The following is a 27,144-nucleotide window of genomic DNA, read 5'->3' as shown; positions in this document are numbered from 1 at the left end:
CAATTACCACTGCAACACCCACAATGCTTGAAGGCAAATCGGTGCCTGTTGTGGTACTAGAAGTTACAATCACATTTAGTTATTATCAAAGGTATTGGTTTCATTGATCCTTGTAGTGGGGTCCTGATTATGGATTCCATGTGAGCACCACATACTTGTAAAAGAGGAAAATCAAGATCAGTGTTAGTGTCTCTCCATGCACCGGATGAAGTGTAGAGTGGAGCTATGGATTGGTGCTTCTGCCACCATGGTCAATACAGGGAGGAAGGTCAGTGATGAAGAGTTGTCCACATTTGCTAGAAATCTAATCTTTTTTATATTCTATAGGCTGGCACGAACTTACAGCAGTGAATTGTTAATAAAGCAGGGCCATTTTTTGTTTTTTTGTTTGTTTGTTTGTTTTTTGGGGGGAGGGTTCTGACTTATAAAAAAAAAACACAACTTGATGACGAGCAAGTAAATTAGATGTTTTAGCTTTGTTTTTACAAGGCAGTAGCCGAAACATATGCAACAGCAGCTGATGAATTTTAGGTTGATTTCATATGGACAAACAGTATCTAACAGACTCCATCACATACACAACACAGTCATCAAAACAAAGCATTTTGTTCATCAAAGTCATATCAGCCACATGTATTCAGGGTTCTCCACTAGCGGTTTTACCCGGGGACTCCGCCCGGGTAAAATTTGAAAAACCAGTTTAGCGCCCGGACAAAAACACAATGCACCCGGATATGAAAATTGACATATTTTCACGCACAGACAAGACAGCATCAAGACCGTGCGGCATTGCGCAATCAAGTATCGACTTGAAATAAAAACTTTACTCGCATGATCATGTCGGAAACCCGCACGAACGCATTTTCTCTTTGCATGAACCACGTCATATTCTCATTGTGATCACGGCCACCTTCTCTGGATGCAACGCATACGCACTGTATGTGGAAAGCGCTTAATAGAAAAGTGTGCGCACACGCAAATCGCTGCTTGCGTACTGAATACACCGAACTCAACTTCGCACGCGTGAATCCCTGCCACCTACGGACCCTGGTGTTTACATCAATCGCGGGGGTATCCCCATGTGTGTGGCCGGCTGGGGAGCACAAGTAGCTGCACACTGTATGCAGCCAGCTTCCAGCCACATACCCTATTTCGTTTTGAAGCGGGGTAGAAGGCGTTCCGTTGTACAATGTCTGCTTCTTTTTCTCTCTTCTTCATCCGCCTTTCCCTTGCCTCCCAAGTACGAAATGATTTTTAGAGTGTTGTGGGTTTTTTTTACAATGTTATTGCATCATTTTTCTGCAAGTAAGAGGTGAGTTTCTGTTCATGTATTGATGTGCACTGTAGAATAGCGCGAGTGAAAAGCGTTCAAACTTTCTTTCCCGTGTATCGTGAAAACTCGATGTATTTCTAGGCCTATTAAAGGAGATCTCATATAACAGAATACTTATAACAAACTATTTTCCATTCCAAATGAATTAATTTCCTTTGTTTTGTATCGTTTATTGATTTGATCCCAAGGATCTCGTCGCGATACCAAGTTTCCACTGTGTATTTATTTTCACGTAGCTTTCGGTGCTGCAAACTTCTGCTAGGGCCTACTAAACTTTATCGTTTTATTTCTGTCGTTTCTCATACCTCATTTGGTACAATTTCTTCCGTTTAATATCACCTTATCCGCTCCCTTTATACTTTGAAGTATTTAAATGTAATTCTTTCAAGTGTCTCACACTGTTATGCATTTTCGTAACGGCGATGTCTCCGCTTTGCTGCAATACTACAGTGTATGTACTTCGAAGCGAGTTTGATCCCAGCCGCTTCGGTGTGCTGTGTGTTGTCTTTCGTAACGTTTGTGGTGTTGTCGGGAGGTGTTGATGCTTTGTATTTGTGATTTATTTTCCTAGACGTTTATCTCAAGTGATAATGGTGATCGTCTTTCTAAATGTTGATAGGAAAATAACAAATGATCTGAGTGATGCCTGATGGTGATGATAATTAACGATGCTGGTGTAAAAGACGGCTTGCTGTGAATGCTGAGCGTACTTGCCCTTCATTTTAATTCAAAATTAATCATTTTCATTTTGCAACCCCAAAATTGTGTCAGTATAAACAATTTTTTTCAATCAAGTTACTTTGGGAAAGCAAGAAATGAAGTAAAGTTAATTTGAAGAAATATCAGAGCTCTTTTTTGGTCTAGTCCCTAGAATGTTTAACACAGAGTTTAAGTGGGTTGTTCTTGTAACTGTCTCCATTCAATTTCTTTGGAGCTCTTAGATTTTACAATATTTCTCTTGCCATAATGCTCAGATTAATAACAATGCTATACCATTACTTCAGTTGTATGTCATTCTAATATTTTGAATGTCCACTGAATATGGTGTGATTCTATGCCAACTATCTATAAGAAACAAAATACAATTATCACTCAGTAAATCCATTGTGGTTTATTTCTTTTGTTTACACACTCTCAGTCTGTGAGATCTGTTCTTGAATCCTTGTTCATTCATTATTGCAAACAACCACATCTGAGATTATGTAGCATTGGCAGGTCACTATTTCTTTCATCTCAGTATCTGAGCTGCTTTTTATATATCCAGGAAGAAACTTGAGCTTCAAGATCTGCAAGAAAGTAAGAATTAACTAGATGGTGAAAAATGCAAAGTGAAATATGGCTACAAATGCCAAGATCGGAACATAGCAGCTGCAAAGGGTCCTATCCCCTTTCATTAAAAGAGACTGAAGATTGCACCATTTGCAGTCCAAGCCCTCTAAAATGCATTTTTTCTTACAGGAAGGGGGAGCCTTTCAGTATATACAGTATATATACCCATTCTCTGTGGACATTCTCTGTCGACGCAGTGCACTATAATACGTATGCCGTCATGAAACTGCAAATTTGACGCCGTCGCGAAACCGCAAATTTGACTTCTGAGGCCGACGAACACAAGAGCCCCCGGACAAAATACAGACCAGTGGAGAACCCTGGTATTAGCATTAAAAGTCAAAAGTAGTTACAGCATAATTTCCTGTAAAAAGAACAAAACACATAATCTTAAACTTTTCCTCATTATCCTAGAATACATGTTATGTTTTCTATTTTCTTTAAGTAAATGCCAGGGAACTAGTCTTGCTTCAAGCCACTCTGTGTCCTTACCTGGCTTCCTCCAGGACTCGTGCCTTCTCGTTTTCCTCAGCCTCTTTCCTCTCCCTGGCCTTGGTGTCAATCTCTTCCTTGTTCAGCTTGTACCAGCGCTTCATGAGGAAGAGGCCATTATCACTGGCATCCTTTAGACTGATGACTTCGTCTGGGGACAGACCTCGGTCCAGTAGGACTGTCCAGTGGTCCCGAGACTGGGGGAAGTTGTCAATGATCCAGCCACCAGCACTAGATAGGAAGGAAAGAGTGATAATCGATTATAACAATCTGATCAAATATTTCTTGTTGAGAACATAACAAAAATGTATATTCTCTAAACTGTGAAAAGCTACATAGGGCTTCATAAAACACAAGGGAAACATTTTCCAGTGACCATTTTATGATAAATCATATAATGACTGTGATTCTGATTTCTTGAGTAAGATGTGCTTGATGAATAATGACTGCTATCTTGTGCCTTTTGGCATATTTTTAAAAAATGATCACATGTATTGACAGCAATGACAGCTTCAATAATTTACAGGGAAATTAGAGTTAATGTGCAAACATATACCAATGGTAATCATACCTTTGTCAGTAAAATACATGTCCCACTAGATTCTACAAAGCAATCGCTTTTAGCATATATCATCAGTGGGCAATAAAAAAAAAAAATGTTGGTTTTCTCATACAAGCAAAAATTACTGGACAAATTACTGAACAAATGTAACTAAATTGGTTGTTTGCAGCACAGCACAACCGGCAGCTAATAGAGTGCTTGCTTCTTTCACACTTCACCTATTAAGTGAAAGATGGATTGCCACATTCATAGCCAGCTAATGATATGCTAACAGATACTAGCCTTGGGAGGCATTCTCACCTGGGTCCGGTTGGGTCCTTCTTCCTCAGTTCCCTGTGGACCTCCAGCACTGCCTCCTCCACACAGTCCACATACTGGTCTGAGCCAACAGGGTAAGACAGCTTCTCAGCCTCCTTCAGTGCTGCCTCAACCATCTCTTTCACCTGACACAACACACAATGGGATAAGAACCAACAGTCAGATCTAATCCACAGTTTACTTTCAACCATCTACTTACTGTACAGCTTCATGACATACTACATGTATGTGGACTGTCATTTCAGACATGAGGATGTTATGACCAGAGTCATTTCTTTCAATGTTCAGTGGCAGCCTCTATCAGAACAAAAGCAAATTGGAATTTGTTTAATTATATCCATACAATGTAGTATGGTTTAAATGTAACAACTACACAAAAACATTAGACACCTGTGTTGAGCTTTACTTGCTAGATCCAGGATGTTTGAGTTAGATTATCTAAGAGCTACTACATCAACTGACATCAATTCTTCACCATTTGTTAGATATTTTCTGAAAATATTAAGTATTACTACCAATTATTGTAATAATCGTTTCCCAGTGCGGGTGTTACAAATTCTGACAACACAATCAAGCAGTATAGTCACTCTGATGTATGTTAAAGATTACCAACTCGAACATCACATTCATTAAAGCTGTGGCAGAATTTCCAGTTAGATTATATTTGTTATGAAACATTATCCATAACATGCAACTGTGAGATACTGACTATCACAACTCAAACAACAGCATTATGCATGATGCTCTTCAGGTCTGCAAGCTGATTATGAACAAATTCTTTGATCAACTACATCCATAAAACACTCATCAAGTACAGTTATGTCATGGTTTACTCCAGCACAAGCCATTAAAAACATTATCACCTGTAAGCACACACAGTCATGCTTATGTTATAGGCTAATGTACTAAATATCAAGCAGGTTGTTGCAGTTCAGATATAATTCATCTTTGCCTACCAGTGGACAATTTTAGTTCAACATAAAGCACACTGCCACAGTAGGCAGAACAGTCACCAAAGTGCTTGAGTTAACAAACACATCTCTGGCTTATCAACACTGAATGCGTGTATGGATGTGTTTCATATCCTGTCTGTAAAGCCCCTGTGTGTTGATACACTGTGTGACACCCATTACCCACACAGTGTGACTGGCTGAACGTATGGTTACCTGACAAAGAAGATAAATATGACTATCACACCACCACAATGTATGTCACTCATGAACTCATGCATCTTGTGTTCAGTCATTTGGTTGTGATATCAGCCATGCAAGTGAAGAGAATTCTTGATTGTGGTTGTGAAAACAGTTGCTGAACATCAGTTGCAGCCAAGAGCGGCTTTCAACATACAGTATCTCGTGAAAACTTCAACAGCACAGGCAAAACATGTAGCACAAGTACATAAGTGTACAGAGTGTCTATATTGTATGTGACCTGAAATTCACACAAGATTTTTGCTATGCAAGAGGCAAAAAATACTCATTTAGCTTTACATGCCAAGAGAGCAATACTTATTTATTTGTGATAGGTAAACAAGGTTAATGATTCATTCCATTTTTGAAAACACCAACCTTCATTAGCAATGTTAGGTAATGATTCTCACAAGTTTCTGAATAATTGAGTATTAATTCTTACTGTGAGAACTATAACTGAGGGCTTTTGGTTAATGGTTAACTTTTGTTAAGTTCTTGAGCATCGGAGATGAACTAATTCAGGAACTGTTCTTTTCTTAAAATTTTACAAGCAAGATGATGGGATGTTAGAATCTATGGAATTCATTGCTTGGCAGAAAAAAGGTATTATTCTCATGAATACACTTTACTCTGCATAGCTTATTGTTACAATGTTTGCTTGTAATAGCATGAAGTGTACATGCACTCGCTGACTGCAATTTCAATCATCACTACATTGTAACTTATCATTCAAATATTGATCTTTCTACCTGAGTTTGAAAATACACTACAGTCCACTATTAAGTCATGATTTAAGCACACATTTATATGAAAGCACTAAAATATAGCAGTTGTTAATGCGTATAATAAAATGATGGAATACAGGGGTGAATGTCCCTTCACACATTAACACTGCAGACTGAAGGGAGACAGTGTGCCATTTCTCATCACGCTGCACTCAGTCACATGCTGGTGGCAGCAGGGGGTGAACTAACTGACTGCTGTGGAACTCCAGGACTCATGCAGTAATCTGAGCAAAGCCTTTGGTACATAATGTAAAGTTTTGAACATCAGACGTTACTCAGATTCAGTACAAACACTGTTGCTAGGGCCCTGCACTACAAATGTGTAATACAGTACTTGCTCAAAGTTTGCAAACAAACAGGGATAAATTGAAACCATTAGCCAAGCAAGCCGAAGAAGTTGAGTAACTTACGTCAGGATGAGTGCTATCAACATCCACTGACTCCACATCCTATGCGGAGTGAGGATTATAGGGGGATTCAATGATGGTGAAATGGAGTAACAAGGGGGTGAGATGAGGTGAGGGTGGGATGTGACATGGGTGAGGATGGGTGTAAAATGGTAATGACATGAGGACAGATACCACTTTAATTCATCAGTGCATCACTGACAACAGGATGGGACAAAAGGAGGCACAAGCAATGGACAATACCATATATCAGTGTACTCAGAGTCTTTCAGTAGCACTTGAGCAAACTGCTACCAGCTGACAGGCAAAATAATATGAAAATGCAGTCGTAATAACAGACTTGACTTGTGTTCCAATACATCCGAACCTTTGCACAGATTGGTGAAATGTACATTGTGTCAATACACCAAAACCCTGAAGAGGATGTGGGATAAATGAAGGTAAAATATGTGAATCTACATTCCAAAAGCATGTGATGAAATGTGGATGATGTCGCCCATGAAAAAAGAAAAGGGTCAGGTAAAAAGTACAAACACCTTTCTGTGACAATCCTGTCACAGACATAACATCTCTCAGTTCACAAGGTTTGCTTTCAACCCATTATGAGCCCAAGAAGTTTACCCTTGAACCCAGTTCACTAATACCAGAGAAATGGTTGGAAGCCAAAGTCCTTTTTGTGCACACGTGTTCTTACCGTTGAATGCTGCATCAATCATGCAAAGGTAAGGTGTTTGAATCTCCATTAAGGACACTGTAAAACTTTCCTCAAAACAGGTCAAAATCTAATGTAAACATGAATAAACTTATTTTTCTGATTTCTACAGACAATGGACATAGAATGAAATTTCCCACACTATTAAATTTACTTCATACATCATGGCAGTGCAAATGACGTGAAATGCTACATACGGTAAGTAGATGGAATTTGACGTGGGTATGAGATGAATTGTAGATGTATTGTGAATCAGGTGTAATGTATCAGTTCAGATTTTCCCAATGAGTTTTTTCAGCATCTGAGATAGTAAGCTCTCTAAAATTAGTAGAACAAATATGATGATACTCTACAAATGACACACAAAGTTAATGAACAGTACATCAATGACACGACCTTGCAATATCTCACTACTCAAAGGGACATGTTGCTTGCAAAAAATATCTAAGGTCATGAGACAGAAATATGCATGTACACAGTTTCCAACATATGAAACATTCTTTGAGTCTCTTTGCCCTGATCATCTTCTGTGCTTATCTAAACCTCACATACTCAAATCTGGCATATAAACATTTCACTTGCTAATTTGATTCATGTAAAAAAGCTATGCCCTGTGGTAGCCTCCTCCCTGCCCTCTACCTGTGCCCTGTTGCATAAAAGTTACTATTGTGGTAACTTTGCCATCCAATGGTAACTACCATGGCAACAATACTCAACAGCCAATCACAATCAAGAATTCAAGAATTCAGGGAAGTTATCATTGAATGGCAAAGTTACCGCAATAGTAACTTTTATGCAACGGGGCCCAGATCCCATTCCCAACATCCCATTAAAGCCCCAGTAGTGTGGGAAACATGGGTGGTTTGACTGAATTCGGTACCCACCAGGGCATTCAAAAACCAAAAATAGCTAATGTTTCAGCGATGAGCAATGAAGCATCAGCTCATCATTAATGGTTTACTCCAGTTGAGATTCTTTGCCTGTGTGTGTACTTACACCGAGACTAGATATAAAGCTTTACACAATTCATTACCAGGATTCTTGAATATATCTGAACTGGGCCAGTCTTCCTATAACTCCATTATGGTATCCCCATGCAATCAGGTCTTTAAACAAGCCACCTAGTACCCTGCCAATTTGGAAGCATCTGTGTCAAGTTCCAAGGTAAAGATGTGACCCTCACCTCTGGGTGATTCTCATCAACATCATCAGACTCCTGTGAGATGGTAGGGGGAGCCCCACCTCCACTGGTGGTGGAGAGGTCTTCTGTGGGGTGATGGGAAGGAGGTGGGGCCTCAGTGGCACCACCTTCTGTCACCACTGTAGCTGTGTCCTGAGCCGTGGTTTCACCTGAAATCAGATTATACACTGTTTACAAATTGCTGGAATTTCAATCACACTGAATAAAACTTACATCAGAGGTGAACAGTGCATTCAGTAGATGCTTTCTACATGGTGCTTAAAATACAATTACTCACTGTAGTAAATAAGGACAAGTCACATGGTACGCGAATCTAAAAATGTTACCCTTAATTGTAATATAAAAATTAAAAGACATATTCATATGAAAGTGACTGAAAGGGCCTGTGGAAGATATGATACCAATTAATTTACATGACAAAGAGCATTATAATTTGACTTGACCTTGTCCAAATTGAATACCCTTCTGCCCTCCCTATCCCATCTGACTGGCATTCTACCTGGATATTTGCAAAGGACAAAACACCAGGTCTAAACAAATTTGAGATTTGCACCAAGCTGGCTATTATAAGTTTTCTTCACAGAGTTATCTCAAATCTCTGATCATACCGTCATCCTTCTCCTCTGCCACTGTCTCCTCTTCCTCTGCCTCATTAGTCTTCGCCCTGGGAGTTTTCTCTATAAATCAAAACATTTCATACAAACAATCAGTCATAAGCTCTAACAAGACAAAGACACACATGAAAAGGTGACGTATATGCCCTATGTCAATCTCTCACAGCTGTTTCATCAAATTGTCTGAATCTTGAGTCCTCAACAGCGTTATATTAGAGTTTATACTTTTACCTCTTTTGGATAAAGCTTATTGAAGAGATGTTTATAATACTTGAAGCAAATATTAAGCATTTACTGACTAGTGCAACTCATTTGCATAACACGGACATCAGTTACATGTATATTGTTCACAAAGTGACTTACAATGCATTCTGTTATGTCTGCAAAAATTGCCCACAATGCTGATCTTGGGCTCAATTAATGACACATCAAAATATCTTACAAACAATAATTCATGACAGTGAACAGAGAAAGAAATGTTACAGAAACAAATAAGCTACATTACAGTTAATATCAAGACATGGTCTGCAAAGCACAGCAATTTCTTTGGTTATTTCAAAACTTTTTGAAAATTTCAGTTAGATTGCTCTAAATCTCTCTCATTGTAACAATAAAGAATTGAACATTTCAACTGACATTCATGAATTGCATTTCAGTGATGATTTCATGATACTGTAATCTGCAATATCAATGTGAGTGGGGAAAAAAAAATGTTCTACGACTGTCACTTTAAATAAGATATTTTCCCTTTTGATGATAAATTTTACATAGTAAAGTCCAAAGGTGTTGTTCATAGTTAATTTACAAAATTGTATAATTAATAGCACTCCAGCATCAAGCATGAAAAGTGTCTTTCAATTCTTTTACCTTTTCTTATGTGACGTGACCATATCATATTCGTAACTTTCATTCTTTACAGGGGGAGACTATTATACTTATAACAAGGTTAAGTGAAGACTGAAACCAGCTCAGTTCAGTAGAAATATTCCACTTAGTTTTGTTTTCCTACAGAAGGAATACTTGAAGCATGGAAAGTCTTGGCTGTATAATAATATACTTCATCTAGCAGTCTCTCCAGATGTTTCAGTTGCTGCTTTTAATCTATCTATAATAGTGACTATTTCTATCTTGATTCATGAAACCAGTCACGAGGTAGGTGTATCTAGAGGATTGATGGTTGCTATCACTACATCACAGAATAAGAGATGACAAGCTTTGTTGAATGAAAGTGAGCAAGACTGGTCTGCACAATGATCCATTATGTGATCAAAACTATTGTCTACAATGTATCAGAAAAGTTAGCCACACACATTAAAACAACAATTTTTTTTTCAGCTTTTCACACACATCACATAATTGCCATTACATTCACAGAAAACAAACAAACACAAAAGGGTACAAGGTAAAAGGAAAAAAAGACATTAAGATAGTAAAGGGCTTTCTGAGAAAACACTTTTTGCATGTATGTTCCTGGTTTCCCTTCAGTTTATTAGCTATTTGCTTAACTAAGTTTTTAAAAAAATGAAAAAATCAAAACTGTTATATTTTCAAACATATATATGAATATATGAACTGAATATTATAAAAGCAATATATGCCATCATGTGACATATATATTTTGTGTAATACAAAAGAGGCATCATTTCAATTCAATGTACATGTCATAAACATCATCTTCTCTAAAACTAGTAATGACAACATTTGTAGAGCTTGTACTCCACATCAGCAGCACAGAACCACATTTTACAAACATTCCTTGGCATCATTTTGGTAATGCATTAATATTTGACAAAGTATTATTGTCACAATCTTCTCAAGTGTAGAGAATATTACATTCAAATACCACTGCAAAAAATGAAACTGTAAGAGAGAGAATGGGAGAGAAGATTAGTACAGTTAAAGGATGACATGGTTGAATGATGTCAAGGGCAATGGAGGAGATGACGTTAGCTTTATCCATCACCTATGAAGATAGAAGAGAGACTACAGGTCAATCCAGGAAACAAGAGGCACAAAAGAAAGAGATGACAAACTGGCAGAAGATCTCTGTAACACAGTATACCTTCATCTTCCTCCTTTTCTCCTTCCTCTTCCCTGCCTTCTTCCCCCTCTCCCTCCTCCCCATCCCCATCTCCTCTGGAGGCCCGGCCTCCTTCTGTGTCCCCATCAGATGTGGCTTTCTCCTTCTCCTCTGTGGAGCATGGTGACAAGGAGAGAGCATGGGAGGGGTGAAGGAAGTCAGAGGGTGTGGTCCATTACCAGTGATGTGCAGTTTGACCATGAGTGGAGTGGTATGAAGATTGGTGCAATGTGTTGGAGGTGCCCAATAATTGTATGACAAAGTACGAAGGCAAAATATGATTCAGTGAACAATATGGAATATAAAGATACATCCAGTGTCAAGATGTAAATGAAGTGACGGCTGCCCAGGTATGCCACTACCACTAATCACATGACTCATACAAATAAGTTCAACATATCAAAACCACTTATCAAAAAATACATTATCTTTCTGCATCTGCAAGCTGGTACAAGACCATTATAAAAGTAGCACAATGCTCTATTCCAACTTTAACTTGAAAACATTTATATTTTCATTATCAAAAAATATACGGTAAAATCAGAAACATTCTTGGCATGAAACCTTTTTGAATTGCCAACCATGAAAAGAAAAATACTGTTCAGCAATTAGTACCTCTAGATCTACATAAATATGTTGCTAGTACTCAGTACGTTGGGGCTTTAATTCAATGAAACATCATGGCAGTATCAGAGAGTGCCCGCATTCCTTTTGATACCTGTTAACACAGTTGCTTTAAAGGTATTCGCCCACATTTGTAAACCTGCAGCAATTGGTCTCATAGTTAGCATGGAGTTTGGGTATGATTGCAGTAACACCTGTGCAAAATTTCGTTCCAATTACTTCGTAGTCCATTACTTTCATAAAAATAAATGAAAATGCACCGTATGCATGCGTATGACGCTCGCTAGCTCCGGTCCACATACGTACTACATGCATGCGATACATGTGTAAGTTACATGTGCGTAGCTAGCCCGCGCTCGTAATTCGATTTTGGGTCGGGTTGACCCGGTTTGAAAATTGATTTTAACCCGTTGAGGACGAGTCCCGAGTATACTCGGGCAGGTGTCTGTGGGAAATGCGTGTTGTAGCAAAACCAAACCGTCCTCAACGGGTTAAAACGATGATTTTCTCTCTTTTATCAAATGGTATAGACAAAGAGCAACAGGTGAGGTATGTTACTGTTATAACTTGTACTTGAAGTCATATTGGACCTATTTTATGCAGTTTTGATTTTCGTGGGTTTGTAAATGTGGGCTAATACCTTTAAATCTGAAAGTGCAGTTATAATCACATTTTGTTGTTAACTAGGTCTAACTGTTACAGCAGTGGTACAAGTAATTTTACTTGTACTCCTCGCAAAATTTGTGAAAGTTTCATGTTCACGGACACTTCTGGCTTTACAGTATTCCACCGATACAATTAAACATGTATAACGTAAAAGGTGATTCACACACTGGTTATCCATTCAAGACAGCTCCCAGTCTACATTCATTGTGTAATGCCAATTTACTTTGTCAGTCTGTCAAGCTCTTACAGTAGACCATCAGGTTTTCCGCTAATTTATATTAGTCACTTCAAGCACGCTTTAATAAAGGGTTTTTTTGTGTGTTTTTTTGCTGGACAATTTGGAGAGTGCAGCATAAAAAAAGTGCACATCCTGTCTACTGAAATTTGTCAGTAGCACTGATGAACAATGGGACATTGTTATAGAAGCATGCACAGCAACTCTATCAGCATATCCTATGGGTAAAACATATAGTACATGAATCCATCCTCTTCTCTCTTTTTTTTTTTTTTTTTTTTTTAGTCTGAAAAAGAGACATGAGTCATGAACACATGAAAACAAGCAAATTAAAAATCATAAATCATACTTTATAATATCCCATTTATCATCAAAATCAAGTATCATGTGGTGTACATGACGTTTTCATAGATAGTATTTGAAATTTTCATCAATAGACAGATGTCAGTATTATGATGAGAGCTTTAACACAATGATTGGAATATTATTACTTCCATCAAATAAACTGTATGATGCTACTGGGTGAAACACAGTTATAACACAGCACATAAAGCTTGTTTGTGAGTGCTGCTGAGGCTTGTACACATGACTATTCAAAAGTAAACCCGACATGAAGCTAGCAATACCAGATATCAGGTGTGAGTTTCTTCAATTTGTCTCCCTCTACAAATTAAATTTGTTAAGATTGCAACTGCTGATCTGTAAATTAACAAATATGTCAGAAAAAAAGGAACCTGTCATCTACTGCTTTCCGGGCAGCGACACTACCAGTAGGTTGTCCCTGGTTGCTGGCAGTGACACGATGAATGTGGAACAAATACCCAAGCTCCAAAATTCCAACATTGTTATGTTGAGTAGTCCAAGGCGGACAAGGCATATTAAATGTAGAGGGAGACAAATTGAAGAAACTCACATCTGAACCTTCACCCCTCTTGAGTATCTTTCTTTCATTTAATACCAGATATCTCCAGAAAACAGCACATAAAGCACAGAGCATTCATCACACCATGTGCAAGCTGTATTTGACCAATGTGTGAGCCATATTTAACCATTGACCTGTTTCAATACAAAATGCAAGCATCAACACACAATCTGTACAACAATGAGTGTGGCACTACAAGGCTAAGTGACATGTGACGGGGTGCAGGGAGATGGTGCACACAACTACCTTCAGGAATATCATCATGATCGTCACCACCGTCACCTTCAGATCCAGCTAGATACATGGAAGCCATGATTTTACAGCAAAAATAAGAATAGGGCACAGGAATGCATAAAGCACTACTTGTCAGGTCTAGATTTTAAACAATCATGTTGTATTTATGTCTTTTTTTTATAAATCACATGCAATGTATCTTCGCTTTATGTCACTACAACTGTAGATCTGTAAATGACATTATTATGTTGTACTTTTCATTAGTCCATGGAATATGCTAACAGTAAAGTTGTACATATCTGACTCATGGAATGAACTTGTAAGCTGTTTTTACTACGATACTGATCACATATCGCTGCATATTCTGTACATCTTTGTGAGATGAGAAAAGTGGAAATAAGGCATTCATTGTTTTTGCATTTTTAACTCAACTAAAATCATTTTTCATTAGGACATTTGTACTTATTTTAAATTCTCATTTCATGTTCAAAACAAGTATCCATGTCAAAAAAAAAGTAAATTGTGGGAATGGGACAAACTGGTCGAACAACATTACGCTCTTTCTTTCAATCGTGGTACTTGGTTTTCAAGCGGAAAGAGAAACTGTGACTCACTTTCTTCTTTCTCCCTAAGTTTAGCCTTGACTGTAGCTATGGCAGACTCCAAGGCCTCCTGTCTAGCCAGCTCTATCTGCTTGGCCTTGTGGGTCTCCATCCTGGACTTGATCAGCTCATTCACATCCAGCACCTGATCATTTGGGAAGGGAAAAAAAAATATTCCAAAAAGTTCATTGGCATCATCATTTACATCTCACTGTCCTCATATGAGACAGCTGATACTAAGTCATGCTTACATTGCAGTGCATTCATACGTTTTGATGACAGAGAAAAATCCACATCACTTATGAAAGTGACATCACGTGTTACACAACACTAACTAGCAGTCACAACGAAGTGAAAAAAAATATATAACCTTACGCACACTAAAAAAATTACTTAAAGGAAGTAAAGCAGATGAGTCTTACCCTGGCATTGAATTTCTGTGCCAGCAGATGGCAGACACTGGTCTTGCCAGACAGTGGAGGTCCCACCACACACAACTTGCAGGGCGGTCTGGGCTGGGGGCTAACCAAGTAAGGTCTAGGGTTCTTCAGGAAGGTCTCCATGGCATCAGGGCTGGACATCACATAGATCTTGTCCAGGAAACTACAGAAGACACAAAGTACATAGTGCACTTAACGTTAATTCTCCTATGTGCTGCTAATATCACAAATATTATGAAGTTGGTTTATTTTTTGTCCACAATCTTTTTGTCTCCCTTTTCACCTACATGTAGTACATAGTTCAGTAAGGAATCAATGAATATTACTGAATACAGCAATGTGATACCTTCATTACCTCCGCCAAGGGAAGAGGTTATGTTTTCATTACCGTTGGTTTGTTTGTTTGTTAGTTAGTTAGTTTGTTTGTTTGTTTGTCCATGTGCAAAATAACTCAAAAAGTAGTTCATGGATTTGAATGAAACTTGTAGGAAAGGTTTAGAATGATAGAAGTAACAGATGATTAAATTTTGGTAGTGATCCAAGAATTGGGGGGGGGGGAATTTATGGACGATTTTGGATATTGTGGCAGGTAGGGTTGATGAACTTGGGAGTTCAGGCTGCGTGTACGTATTTGAGGTTTGCATGTGCACTAAAGTGTGTGCTCTAGTTTCTGCCAAGGTAAGGCGCGCCGCGCAGCTAGAAGTTTATGACGTAACAAAAGGCTTCTATATTGGGAAATCTGGCGACTTTCAGCACACAATGCTTTAAGTACGTATGGGTGAAAATCGCTGATCTCTATGGAAAAACAAGATCAGTGGTGGAAATGAGCTGCATGCTTGGCGGAGGTCTGCGCTCTCAGAGTGCTTCTCTAGTTTGATAAATGTTTTGGTCACCCCATATATCTTAATTATGGTTTGTTTGTTTTTCATTCAGTAAGTGAAAGACCTATACGGATGGCCTGGAAGTTTGATCCATATTGAATTTGCAACGCACAGCATTACATACTGAAACAGGTATTACATCAAAGGATACATGCATAACTAATGTACAAGGCTTGATCCGTTTTGTACTTAAGTAAGTGTCCAAACACTCACCCAACAGCAAATTCGGGCTTCCCACTCACTACATTCCCTTTCTGGAGCTCAACAGGGCATGCCCTGGCCCACTTGCTCCGCCTCCATCTGTATCTAGGGGCAACCATGTTGGTTCCTCCCAGTGTCCTCATGAGCTCTTCAGTCTCAATATCTTCTGGGATGTCTTCCTCTTCCGCATTCTGGAGGCGGATGGGGACAGCAGCACGTCTCAGGATGTAGGTGTTGAGTTTGTTCATGAGTTCTCTGAAGAGAAGCCCAGCTGGCTTGTTAGCATCCAACTCAATCAGGTACTGCTGGTCATGGTCTGCCATGTAGTCCTAGGAAGAAGGGACATGGGAAATAACAAATGTCAGATACAGAACGATGGTTTGTTGTACAAATAAAGAACATGCAAATTTGAAGTTGGCATCTATTGTTTACTCTAAGCATGTTTTCCTGTAACATTCTTTGTCACTCATTTTCATGTGTGATCATCTCATTCTTGGAGATCAGAATGCTACAACCATGTGAATGCATCATACAAAAAGAAACAGCCCAATGTGCCATGCTACGCAGCACCTCTCTTCACAGCCTTAAAGCTGCATGTACACAAAGTTTAACAGACAAAATGTCAAAGAAGCTCATCATTTAAATCACAAACAAGTAGTCATGAGTAGAACAGTCTTCTCACCTCAAACATCTTGAGCAGTTTGTCCCTGTAGCCTTTGATGCTGTCTGCGGCGTGAGATGGCAAGTCCTCTGGTCGCTGCACCAACCTTTCAATAATCTCCACTGTCAGCTCCACTTTCTCCTCATCACCCTGGACACAACATTGGTATGTATTCATCACACTTACAATCATGTACATTGCTTATACATGTATATAGTCATGGCTTGATTGCTGACAGCATATCATGCATGCTGCTTAATGTATGAGGGTGCAAATATGGTGAATGTATTGGTATCAGCAGGAGAAACTTGATGATACTTTTGACAATACATAGCATTACAACACGGACACATGCATCAAAGTTGTGTGAAATATTCAGTATTGACACTACTGGCATATACGGCAGTGATCCTAAAATTAATTCAATCAAGGTGCTAGACAAAGCAAGCTGGTGATATTCATCTTTTCAACAGTAATTCAAATATATATACTGCTTTATAAATGGATTACAAGTAGTGCAGAGTGTATCACAAAACAGGCCTGGTTCCAGGCAAGAATGCATGTGGATCATTTGAAAAGAGAAAGAGGAAAGTTTCTTTGTTTTATTGTAAGATTACATCTTAAAGACATGGTATCTTGCATTTTGGTAATAAGCGATAAGACAAATTCACAATCCAACAGCAATAGGCATACTCCTTTGTGTAAAACAGACCACTCATACTGTAATTCTATACATATGACAAACCATACAATACGTTCAAATGCAAAGGGACTATGTCACAATGATATCTTATATGTGCTCTGTCACTAAGCATTGTCATACAACCATGCAAACTTACTTGTTTGCCATTCAGCTTCAGGAGATGCTCTCTCAACTTCATAAAAAATGTGTGCAAGAAATATCAATTCATGAGATGCATGAGAAATGTCATGAGAATTGTTACGAAGATATATCCCATCCTGTCCTTCAGGAACATAGTTTACATTACCTTGGGTACATCAGCAGTAAACTACCATAAATATAACTAAGCTGAAACATCATATTACTGTCTGATATGAGGAATAGAGTGTAAACCCCAAGTATGTTTAGGGGGAGAATGTCATTCTGATACAATTTTTGGCCCGATGGAAGAGAAACAATGAGCAAAGGAAAGACTAGAAATGAAATCTTACTAATTCTGGGTCCAGGTTGATTTCCTCCTCAGCCTCCTCCTCTTCTTCTTCCTCTTCCTCCTCTTCATCATCTCCTCCTTTCTTCTGTGTTGGTTCAGGTTTGTCAGGGTTCCACACATCTTGTGTGTAAATTGTGTTGTTCAGTGAATCCACTCTTTGGCCTGTCCTCCTCACTTCTAGGTCTGCATCTGGGACCTAAAATCACACGTTCAGGAACATTTCACATTTGGTCAATGACATCTTCTTCTTTTTTCGGAGAAGAATGCATGTTTATAATTGGTTTTTACTTATTTTTCTCACCAGTTTTGTATAGTTCTTACTACACGCCACACAGTTTAGATTTGACAATTTTCTTATCAATCTTATTTGAAATGTAAATTCCAGTTTTTTTATATGTAATTGCTATCAATATTACAAAGATGCTAATATCACAGCCTAAAATAGCTTTCTCATTTGTTAACAACAGAGACATGGTCTTCTCACAATTTTGCCCAGGTGGTCTCAGCTAGGGTAAAAGGCAGTAGTTGCTTATTTTGTACTGTTTATGTCAGGTGTGTGAATCAAGTGTCATCTTTGCATTTGGTGATATGCTAGCTGATGGAGAAAATCAGCATAGGAACCTGTAAGTTGCTCATTCTTAAAAGGAGAACAGAAAAGACACCTGAATTTTAAAGGACAAGTTCACCTTCATAAACATAAGGATTGAGAAAATGCAAGAATATAAGTAGAACACATCAGTGAAAGTTTGAGGAAAATTGGACAATCGATGCAGAAGTTATGATTTTTTTAAATTTTTGTGTTGGAACCGCTGGATGAGGAGACTACTACAGCTTGTGAGCCATATGCGTACAACAGTATAAAGAAAATGTAAAAGAAAATTCAACATATTTTCACTTTTTTCGCATAATAAAAGAGCACTTGACTTGCCTCTTTCTTAAGGCAGGGGGAATAATATTATCCATAACATTTGTCGGTAACGAGTCAGGGGAATGTGTACTTTTTTCAAAAGATGGAATTTTGTGAAATTCTCTTTATATTTTCCTTATATTGTTGTACGCATGTGACATCTAAGTTATTCATACACTGCAGTAGTCTTCTCATCCAGCGGGTACTGCACAAAAAATTCAAAAATTCATAACTTTTGAACGGATTGTCTGATTTTCCTCAAACTTTCAATGATGTGTTCTACTAATATTGCTACATTCTCTCAATCCTTATGTTTATAAAGGTGAACTTGTCCTTTAATTATCTACATAATGCAAATTGAAAAGTAATCCTGATTGCATAAATGCTACAAAAACATCAGAGTAAAATAAAATTACACACAACTTGTCTACAGCACCTCCATACCATGCACTCATTGGAGGTGACAACATTAATGACCTTAGGCCCTGATGCACCCAGTAATTGGACTCACCCTTAGATTGATGATGAAGTCTGGTTTGAGTTTCCAGTTCTTCACAAACTCTAGCTGGTCAGCAGCACTCATGTACTCTTCATTCACACAGGGGAAATCATCTAACACATAGCCTGAAACACACATAAAGAGCAGCTCAGATTTAGCTCTCATGACTTACATCAAATATACTATTCAGATATGAAGGATAAGCCTCAGTTTGATTTACATTAGAGCAACATAATATGCTATTCTAGGTGGCATTTTCAAATGATTACGGGTAGATACATGTGGTATTACAGCTATTAAGACAATGCTGTGCTGCTACTGTTTTCTCTCTATTTCAATCAAATTAAGCATTGATCTTGAACACATCCTGAGAAACAAAAGATATATATTCCAATGGATATACTGAAAGTGAAGCAAAAACATTTGAGGGACATGCACTTTGATACTGGTACTTCTCTTTCTTATCTTGGATAGCATACCTATGAAAATTTTAACATAGTCAGCATCTCTCAGATAACAGTGTGTTATTGCAGATTTTTTAAACTAAAGAAAGAATCAAGATACCACACAGTCTTATTTCATCGTTTTTTGAACAACATGATGAAGGTTTTTTAAAAAAAAAAATAATGATCCTTCTCATCCATTGTGTACTTGGGTAATTCCATGAAGTTGGGGCAGTGTCCATGTAGCATCGTGATATTTAAAAAATACATTTCAGCATAACTCAATATTAATTATGCTATACATTTATTGTTTGTAGGCTTTACATTTGCATTGAGGCCACACATTTTCCTGGAAATTTTGTGCCATTCAGACTCAATTTTGATGAAGTTATTAAACAATATGTAACAGTGTCCTGTAGCATCGTGACGTGTCCATGTAGCATCGTGATATTCTAAAATTTGGTCCAAAGAGACAAATTATGGCAATTAGCTTGACAAAAATTTGATGCAATATGCATATTTACAAGATATGAATGAGATAGCTAAATATCTCAAATTTCCTGTACACAGTTTTAATTTTAAAAGAAAATTTCAAAATGTATCTAGATGCTATGCGGTGTCCTTTTTTTGTGACATTTGGTGGACACCGTGTAGCATAGTGACACATTGTGTAATTTTCTTGTAAAAGTAAAACTGTGGAAAGGAGAGTTAAGATATCTAGCTATCTGACTAATCTAGTAATTATGCATATTATATCAAATTTTGGTCAAGCTAATTGCATTAATTTGTCTTTTAGGACCAGATTTTAACTATCACGATGCTACATGGACACGTAACGATGCTACAGGACACCATTACATATTTTTTTTGATAACTTCATCAAAATTGAGTCTGAATGGCACAAAATTTCCAGGAAAATGTATGATCTCAATACAAATGTAAAGCCTATAAACAATATGTATAGCATAATTAGTATTGAGTTATGCTAAAATGTCACACTTTGTGCCCCAACTTCACGGAATTACTCACTTATAAATGCATTTCCACCTCTCATTTTAACAATTCTCACATTTTAATGTATCTTACCGTGATGCGCCACCTCTGGAGAATTTATCTTGTCTTCTATCAGCTTGATGGCTAGTTCCTCTGGAACAGCCCCACCCTTGTGGAGAATCTCCTGCAGTCGACGCCCCATGTCTGTCTGGAGGTCAATGTGCTGCAACATGAGTTCAGTGGCATTCACCATCTGACATCGCCAACCCTGGGCCAGTCTCTTGGCCAAAGTTGTCTTGCCTACTCCAGGCTTGCCCAGGATTATGAAACATGTGGGCTTTGAATGCAGGAACCGGAGTTCAGTCTGTAGAAGAGAAAAGAGTGCTTGATACAGTTACATGTACATGTATACTTTGTCATCATTAAACACCATTTCAAAAATTTTTGTTCCACAATCAAGGAAAATATATACCTCACACATCTCCTGTTACGTCATTGATCAGCAAGGCATGGGAATCTTTAGGGTGATGTATACTCTATATCTCTCTAACATCTGACACTTTTATTATTTTTTTCCCCAATAAACCTAGATTTTCCAATATTTACTTCATCATTGAGTTTTCTTCAAGTATTCAGATAAATTTACATGCATACTTTCTTTTTTCCAGTATAATATTAACCCAAATGCTAAGAGGGGGGAGGGGTACAAGGAAAAATAGGGGACTTTGAAAATGCAAAATTAATGAAATCACTAAGAAAAAACCTTACAGTTGCTTAATGATGGAACAAATTCAGAAAGGCATTTATCATACCTGGTCCTCATCGAATGGGTCTCCATCCATGTGTAGCAAGAGATCAGTAACATGGCTCTCCCGGGCATTGCTACCACTTGCCACACTCAGTGCTCTACTAGTCACTCCTCCCCTGGGATCTAGTCTGCTTGTATCATGGTGGTTACCTTCCCCTGCAGCCGGTGTGACTGAGTCCAGGAGGATTTGCGTGTTGGGCCGAGTTTCTAACATGTCTATTGTTACACTGGGGGTGGGAGCCCCAAACTGGGGCAAATTTGTTTCTTCCTGAAAATAACATAGAAGAAGTAATTTTTCTTGTCAGTTATCTAAGATCTACAGGACCTGTAAACTCTTTACACATTTACAAAACTCGAAAGTGAGTGAAAGGTTGATTACAAGATAAGAGAGTCGAAGTAAAGATGATAAACTTTATTGCATAACACTTAAATATATCCTTTTCAATTGATTGGTTGTTTGATATTGATAATTTGTCCCATTTTACTATTACGCCATCATTTGTGCAATTGTGGCTCCATTCTTAGACTAACTGTAAGGCTCTACGCACCATGCAATCTTGCACCCATGCCATTTGCTCCACTGCACGCACACTTACATGTAGATCTAGCAACCTTGCACCTACAGTCCGGCACACTGCATACACGTAGACTACGTAAAACGCTTGCATTTGCAGTGTGCATGCGATCAACCGTAATGACAGGGACAGCGCACTACCATTAAGCCCTCAGCATCAATCACTGAATCAGATCTCACTCTCACTTATGTTTCTTGCTAATGCTATCTTCTTATGTCTTGTTCCTAAATTCAGAAAACATCAAATGACAAGAATCTATTTTCATGTGTTATAATATATAACAAACAACAAATGTTTGTCATATCTGCAATGGACAAAATATTTCATTCAGTGAACAAAGATTTATTCATTCACTCAACTCGGCTGCGCCTCGTTGCATTGAATGGATCATTCATCTTTTCTCATGATGAAGAAACCTTCTGTCCATTATATTGCACTCATAATTATTCCTCGTATACACCTACTTTTCAGTTCCCTGTGAAACAGACTGACATTAACCCAAGTTCTAGAACGTTTATTCATGCAAACATTTACGGCTCATTTCACCGGTAACGTTAGGGCCCAACCAATTGACCGAAATTACCGCCCTTATGACTGCCAGTTCATATTGTACATTTTGACAGCGGCTATCTACGATGGCAAACTTATCGCTTTGTTTACAATTCCGTTAATGAGGTTTCCACACAGTGGAAACCATCGCTTATTCCCAATATTGGATAAATATATTTCACATGAAATAAGCAAGTTCAAAACCCAATACTCTGAGATCAGGAGAAAATGAATAATGGAGCATACGATGAAAACAGAGCAATATTCTCACCTCGTTCTCCGCCATAGCGTCTTACCGTGTCTTACATCTCCATGGAGATTCCACACGTACACAGCTGGCTCTGTGTGTGTGTACGTGTGTGTGTGGTGTGATGTGTAAAGCCGGCCAGCTATCAGCACCATGCGCCAGCGCACGGCAGGGCGAACTTACGGTTTTTATATAGCGCCATCTGTGGCATAAATCACTTGTGGCCTTGTGCACGACGACAGGCAGTTCGTCGGTGAATACGTCATTCTAATGCAAGATCAAGTTAATTGAATCTACGATGTTACAAACCTTAATACTACACTCCGTTGCAGTATGATCATTTTTCATACATGGATATGTGGTTCGATAGTTTGACCTTAGTCGATGCTTTTGTTTTCAATCATTATTTTTATATCAAACAAGCTCCAGCCTACCATGAAGTAAGGACAAAAATAATATTTTCAACCGATTATTTCCATTGCTTATCTCACATCAAGATTAGTCGACAGCAGATTGCTCAAGTTTTGCCGTTCATCGTTACACTGTGGAAATCATTTTTGGCTGTTCTTTCTACAAGATCTAATCTGAGTTCACTCAGGCTCAGTCAAATGAATGCATAATCGATGAATAAAGGAACCCGAAATAATTCATTTTGTAATTTTTAAAGAAACCTTCACTATCTATCAACCCAGGTTAAGATGTCTTTGATTAAGGCAATTTATTAGTTGTTTTTGTTGCTTTCTTTTGTTTTGGGTGGGGTTTTTTCAAAATAGTAAAAATCGAAACTTCTTTTGGCTTAATGAAGTGCTTGCCAGGAAACAACAAAATCCTCCTCCTTGTCCAGGAGATTTGCACAAATTGTAACTTTAGCATTTCAGTAATTGGTGATAATCATAACTTATGAAATGAACTCCCAATCTTTTGAAATGGAATAAGGTACGTGCAGCAACTGTTGAGATTCAGAAAGCACACATTCTTCGTGATTGTCCCCTAGGTCTTTGCACCAAGACAATACGTACAGGCCTTTCATAACAGACAGGTCATGCTTGAATATAAGACATACACGCACACACATACGAAATACATATAGTACGCAACAATACAGTATGCCAAGCGTTTGGAAGACGCGCTGGTCTGTGACGTTTTCTCAGACGCGCGTTTCCATACCAACTACATGTACCTGGAAAACACAACTATCAAAATACGTTCCACTACAATAGGTCATACGGATAATAAGCAACGTTTTCTTATCGGGGAGCACAGCTGCTCTGGTTAAACAATAATTATCCTGTTCTGGAACTCAAAGGGGAATAACAAACAAATCTTAAATATTTAGTATGAGCTAGGTATACAATTGGTGTATATTATATATCACAAAAATATAAATATACAGCGATGTTTGAATCTTCGCTAATTGGCGTTGTTGCTCTGCCCCACCCTCAGTATGTCGTCATTGGTCACCTAGAAGAAAGTTTGGAATTGAATGACCAGCATATCGATAACACTTGTCTACCAAAAGTGGACAAAGCTCCTCTCGATTTGTCCAGAAAACACGGAGAATTGCGCGATGATTCATATCATAGTCGACTTACCTGGAAATAACTGTGATGCACTTTCGCCTCGGACAGTTTCAAAACGCAAAGTGAATGACGAACAGCCATGCCTGTCAGAGATCAAAATAACCAATGTTCGCTCACTTGCTGCAGATCACACGAATGAAGAAGGTAAGACAAATCATCCGATGAACCACTCAGAAGGAGACGTAATTTTTTCCCAGACGAACGCTTCTACTGGAGAGACTAAAAGGTATTGGGAAAGTGAATGCTTGAGCATTAATTTTGAGGATTCGGATAATATCACTTTTTTGTCAGTTAAAAAAGCCAGTCCGATATCTATTCTTTGCCCGCGAAAGAAACGACGAGTTCAACACTCCGGCCAAACGATTAGAAACTGCGAAAGACATAAAGCTGATCTTTCACGAATGCTGACAGCAGATTACGGTGACCACGAGTATTCAACGGACGTCGAGTCAGACAACAAACACATTGCCACAATCGGTGAACGTCTCGCCTCTAACGCTGCAATCGCCAAGCAGAATCACACTAGGAAAAGGTTTAATGTGAACACGACTGGAATGTGCAGGTCTGTTTGTATTTTAATGCCTATATTTTCTCTTCATGCTAATGAAATGCATAATTATTGCTCTTTGAAGGTATAACAAACCATTCCATGGACTGATTATTTTCTCGAATAATTATGATTAACATGCACTTATTATTTTGCTCTGACAAACCAAAGTTTCATTTGTTATGGTATAATTCACACAAATCTGAACACAGAAATAAAATGTCTACCATTAATTTCTTTCGATCATGTCATTATTTCTATCCAAGTAAGTGAGTTCGTTATAATTTACAAAATCAGAGAGCAGAACGTAAAATTAATGAATTCATATAAAATTGTGATTGATTTCGTTTTTTATTCCATAAATTATTGTTTCGATCACGCCAGGCAACCACTTGAAACTCAAAATGCGAGCGTTTAACATAATGCGCGTTTATATTATATATTATACTATATATATTATATATTATATTATATATTTCTTTTACCAAAAAATGAAATAAACATAAACATTTAATTGAATTATGACGTCATGAATTTGACTCCACTTCTATCGAAGGTTTTATGCGCGGTCATAATGATATCTAGGATATACGGTGTTACGTACTTCTTGGTATTGTTTAGTACGAATCAAACATAAACGTTTTAAATTTACAAACCATTGTCGAGGAGGAGGAACCACTTGAATTTTGCTTTAACAGAGACATAAAATATGCGCAAGATTGCTGAATACTGTGGTGCTTTATCAGAAATTTTATTTCAAGTAATTAACGTCATTATCGTAAATCATCACAATATATTTTGCAGATGTCATTGTAATCACCAATATTGTTGTATCTGCTGCGTTATGGACTGCTGGTGAGATGAATGTCTTAACTTGATATGTTCACTAAATCTTGTCTGTGAAAATGTCATGACGTTTCTAATACCTATCATTATCATTATGGTAATATTTCTTTTTCCTTTGTATTGACGTTAGCATAACTATACACAGCAATTAGAAGATCAAGACCAAGATTTACTATAGGCTAGTTATATGCAAATAATAAAATAAATGTTTAAAGAGTTGACCGCAGCTGCTCTTATCAAAGCGTTTAATATTTTTCCTTTGGTTCTATGACTATGTAATGACATATCAGGTTGTCTTTCGCGTCTTTCTAGCACACAGCTATGTGTGTGTCGAGAAAAAAGAAAAAAGAGGCTGGTGATGAGTTCCGACCATTGTTTTCATTGTATCACCAGGTCTAGAAATGTGGAGACGCATTTCCCGCCTTCAAATCAATCGGGAACCGAAGCAGGAGGGACCAAACTCGACTGGCAGCCGTCTTTTTCTTTGGAATTTGTTGAAAATGGAGAAGATGCTCAATTTCTGGCTCTGACAAAAGACTCGCCCATGCCTGCCGTCCCTCATACATGGCCAACTTTTCAGCCATTGTGGGAAGCTGATTGGAATACGTCGTATCATGGAAATTATGGACACGGTTATACGCTACCTATATCAACTAACTCAAATCCACCTAGGCAAACGATCGGCAATCGCAAGAAATGTAACTCATCGCATGGCAACGAGCTTTGCTTCCCACTGCCTGACTCGGTTCTTTCCTCGTTACAAGTCGTTCGAGTACATCGCCACTCAAACTGCGTCTTTGAAGACAGCAGAGACCTTGTCGAAGTGCGCCCTCGCGAATTCACTAATGCACCAACTTTACTGGCGCACCGAAATCGTCGAGGAGAGATTCAGGTTGACTGGACTGCAACGAGTAACTACAGAGCGGCTGCGCTGATTTTTGACATGTGGAAGGAGGTAGGCTCTTAACTTGCCTTGTCCAGGGCCCCGTTGCATAAAACTTACCATTGAATTTCAATGGTAACTACCGTCAAAATTAGGCGTCACAGCCAATCAGCATCAAGGATTATAAAATTTACCGCTAATTTGCAGACTTACCGCTAGAAAGGAGCGGTAAGTCCAGCGGTAAGGGTTTTATGCAACAGGGCCCAGGAGTGTCCTCAGATACCACTTTCTTGATAAATAAATGTAATTTGAGCACGTAACTAAAAGTGCTTTACAGAGTAAGTATTGTACACACACACACACACACACACACACACACACACACACATTATAATGCATACATACAAACAATGTACATATACATATCATAAAACACTTTTTGTCTTTATTTTGTGATAGAAGCTGTGATTATGGAAAAAAAAAATGTTATAATGCCGAAGTCCTCGCACGTCTTATGTGCACAATGAATGATTAGAACAGGATTTTTGTCAGTCTTGATGGCAAATTACTCGTGGTTATTCGCATTTGAATATTTTCATTTAGCCA

The 27,144-nt window shown here is 38.2% G+C and overlaps 1 protein-coding gene across 1 annotated transcript in view; it reads right to left on the bottom strand.

Annotated features, from left to right (window-relative positions):
• The window catches only part of LOC139737109 (adenylate kinase 9-like), a 47,893-nt gene extending 25,112 nt beyond the window's left edge, over positions 1 to 22,781 (bottom strand). The window contains exons 1-15 of the mRNA XM_071647788.1: positions 22,707 to 22,781; positions 21,316 to 21,579; positions 20,597 to 20,867; positions 19,080 to 19,192; positions 17,663 to 17,857; positions 16,511 to 16,639; positions 15,841 to 16,157; positions 14,729 to 14,909; positions 14,319 to 14,451; positions 13,717 to 13,764; positions 11,006 to 11,134; positions 8,938 to 8,973; positions 8,312 to 8,478; positions 4,017 to 4,159; positions 3,155 to 3,385 (exon numbers count right to left, since the gene is read on the bottom strand). Coding sequence (XP_071503889.1) covers positions 3,155 to 3,385; positions 4,017 to 4,159; positions 8,312 to 8,478; positions 8,938 to 8,973; positions 11,006 to 11,134; positions 13,717 to 13,764; positions 14,319 to 14,451; positions 14,729 to 14,909; positions 15,841 to 16,157; positions 16,511 to 16,639; positions 17,663 to 17,857; positions 19,080 to 19,192; positions 20,597 to 20,867; positions 21,316 to 21,579; positions 22,707 to 22,721 — 2,372 coding nt within the window. The 5' untranslated portion in view covers positions 22,722 to 22,781. The remainder of the gene's footprint in view (positions 1 to 3,154; positions 3,386 to 4,016; positions 4,160 to 8,311; positions 8,479 to 8,937; positions 8,974 to 11,005; positions 11,135 to 13,716; positions 13,765 to 14,318; positions 14,452 to 14,728; positions 14,910 to 15,840; positions 16,158 to 16,510; positions 16,640 to 17,662; positions 17,858 to 19,079; positions 19,193 to 20,596; positions 20,868 to 21,315; positions 21,580 to 22,706) is intronic.
• Between the last annotated feature and the right edge of the window lie 4,363 nt (positions 22,782 to 27,144).

The sequence above is a fragment of the Diadema antillarum genome, unplaced genomic scaffold (assembly GCF_040938485.1).
Source record: "Diadema antillarum isolate AM-2024a unplaced genomic scaffold, OU_Dant_1.0 seq00000682_RagTag, whole genome shotgun sequence".
NCBI lineage: Eukaryota > Metazoa > Echinodermata > Echinoidea > Diadematoida > Diadematidae > Diadema > Diadema antillarum.
This window is presented reverse-complemented; position numbering and strand designations above follow the sequence as displayed.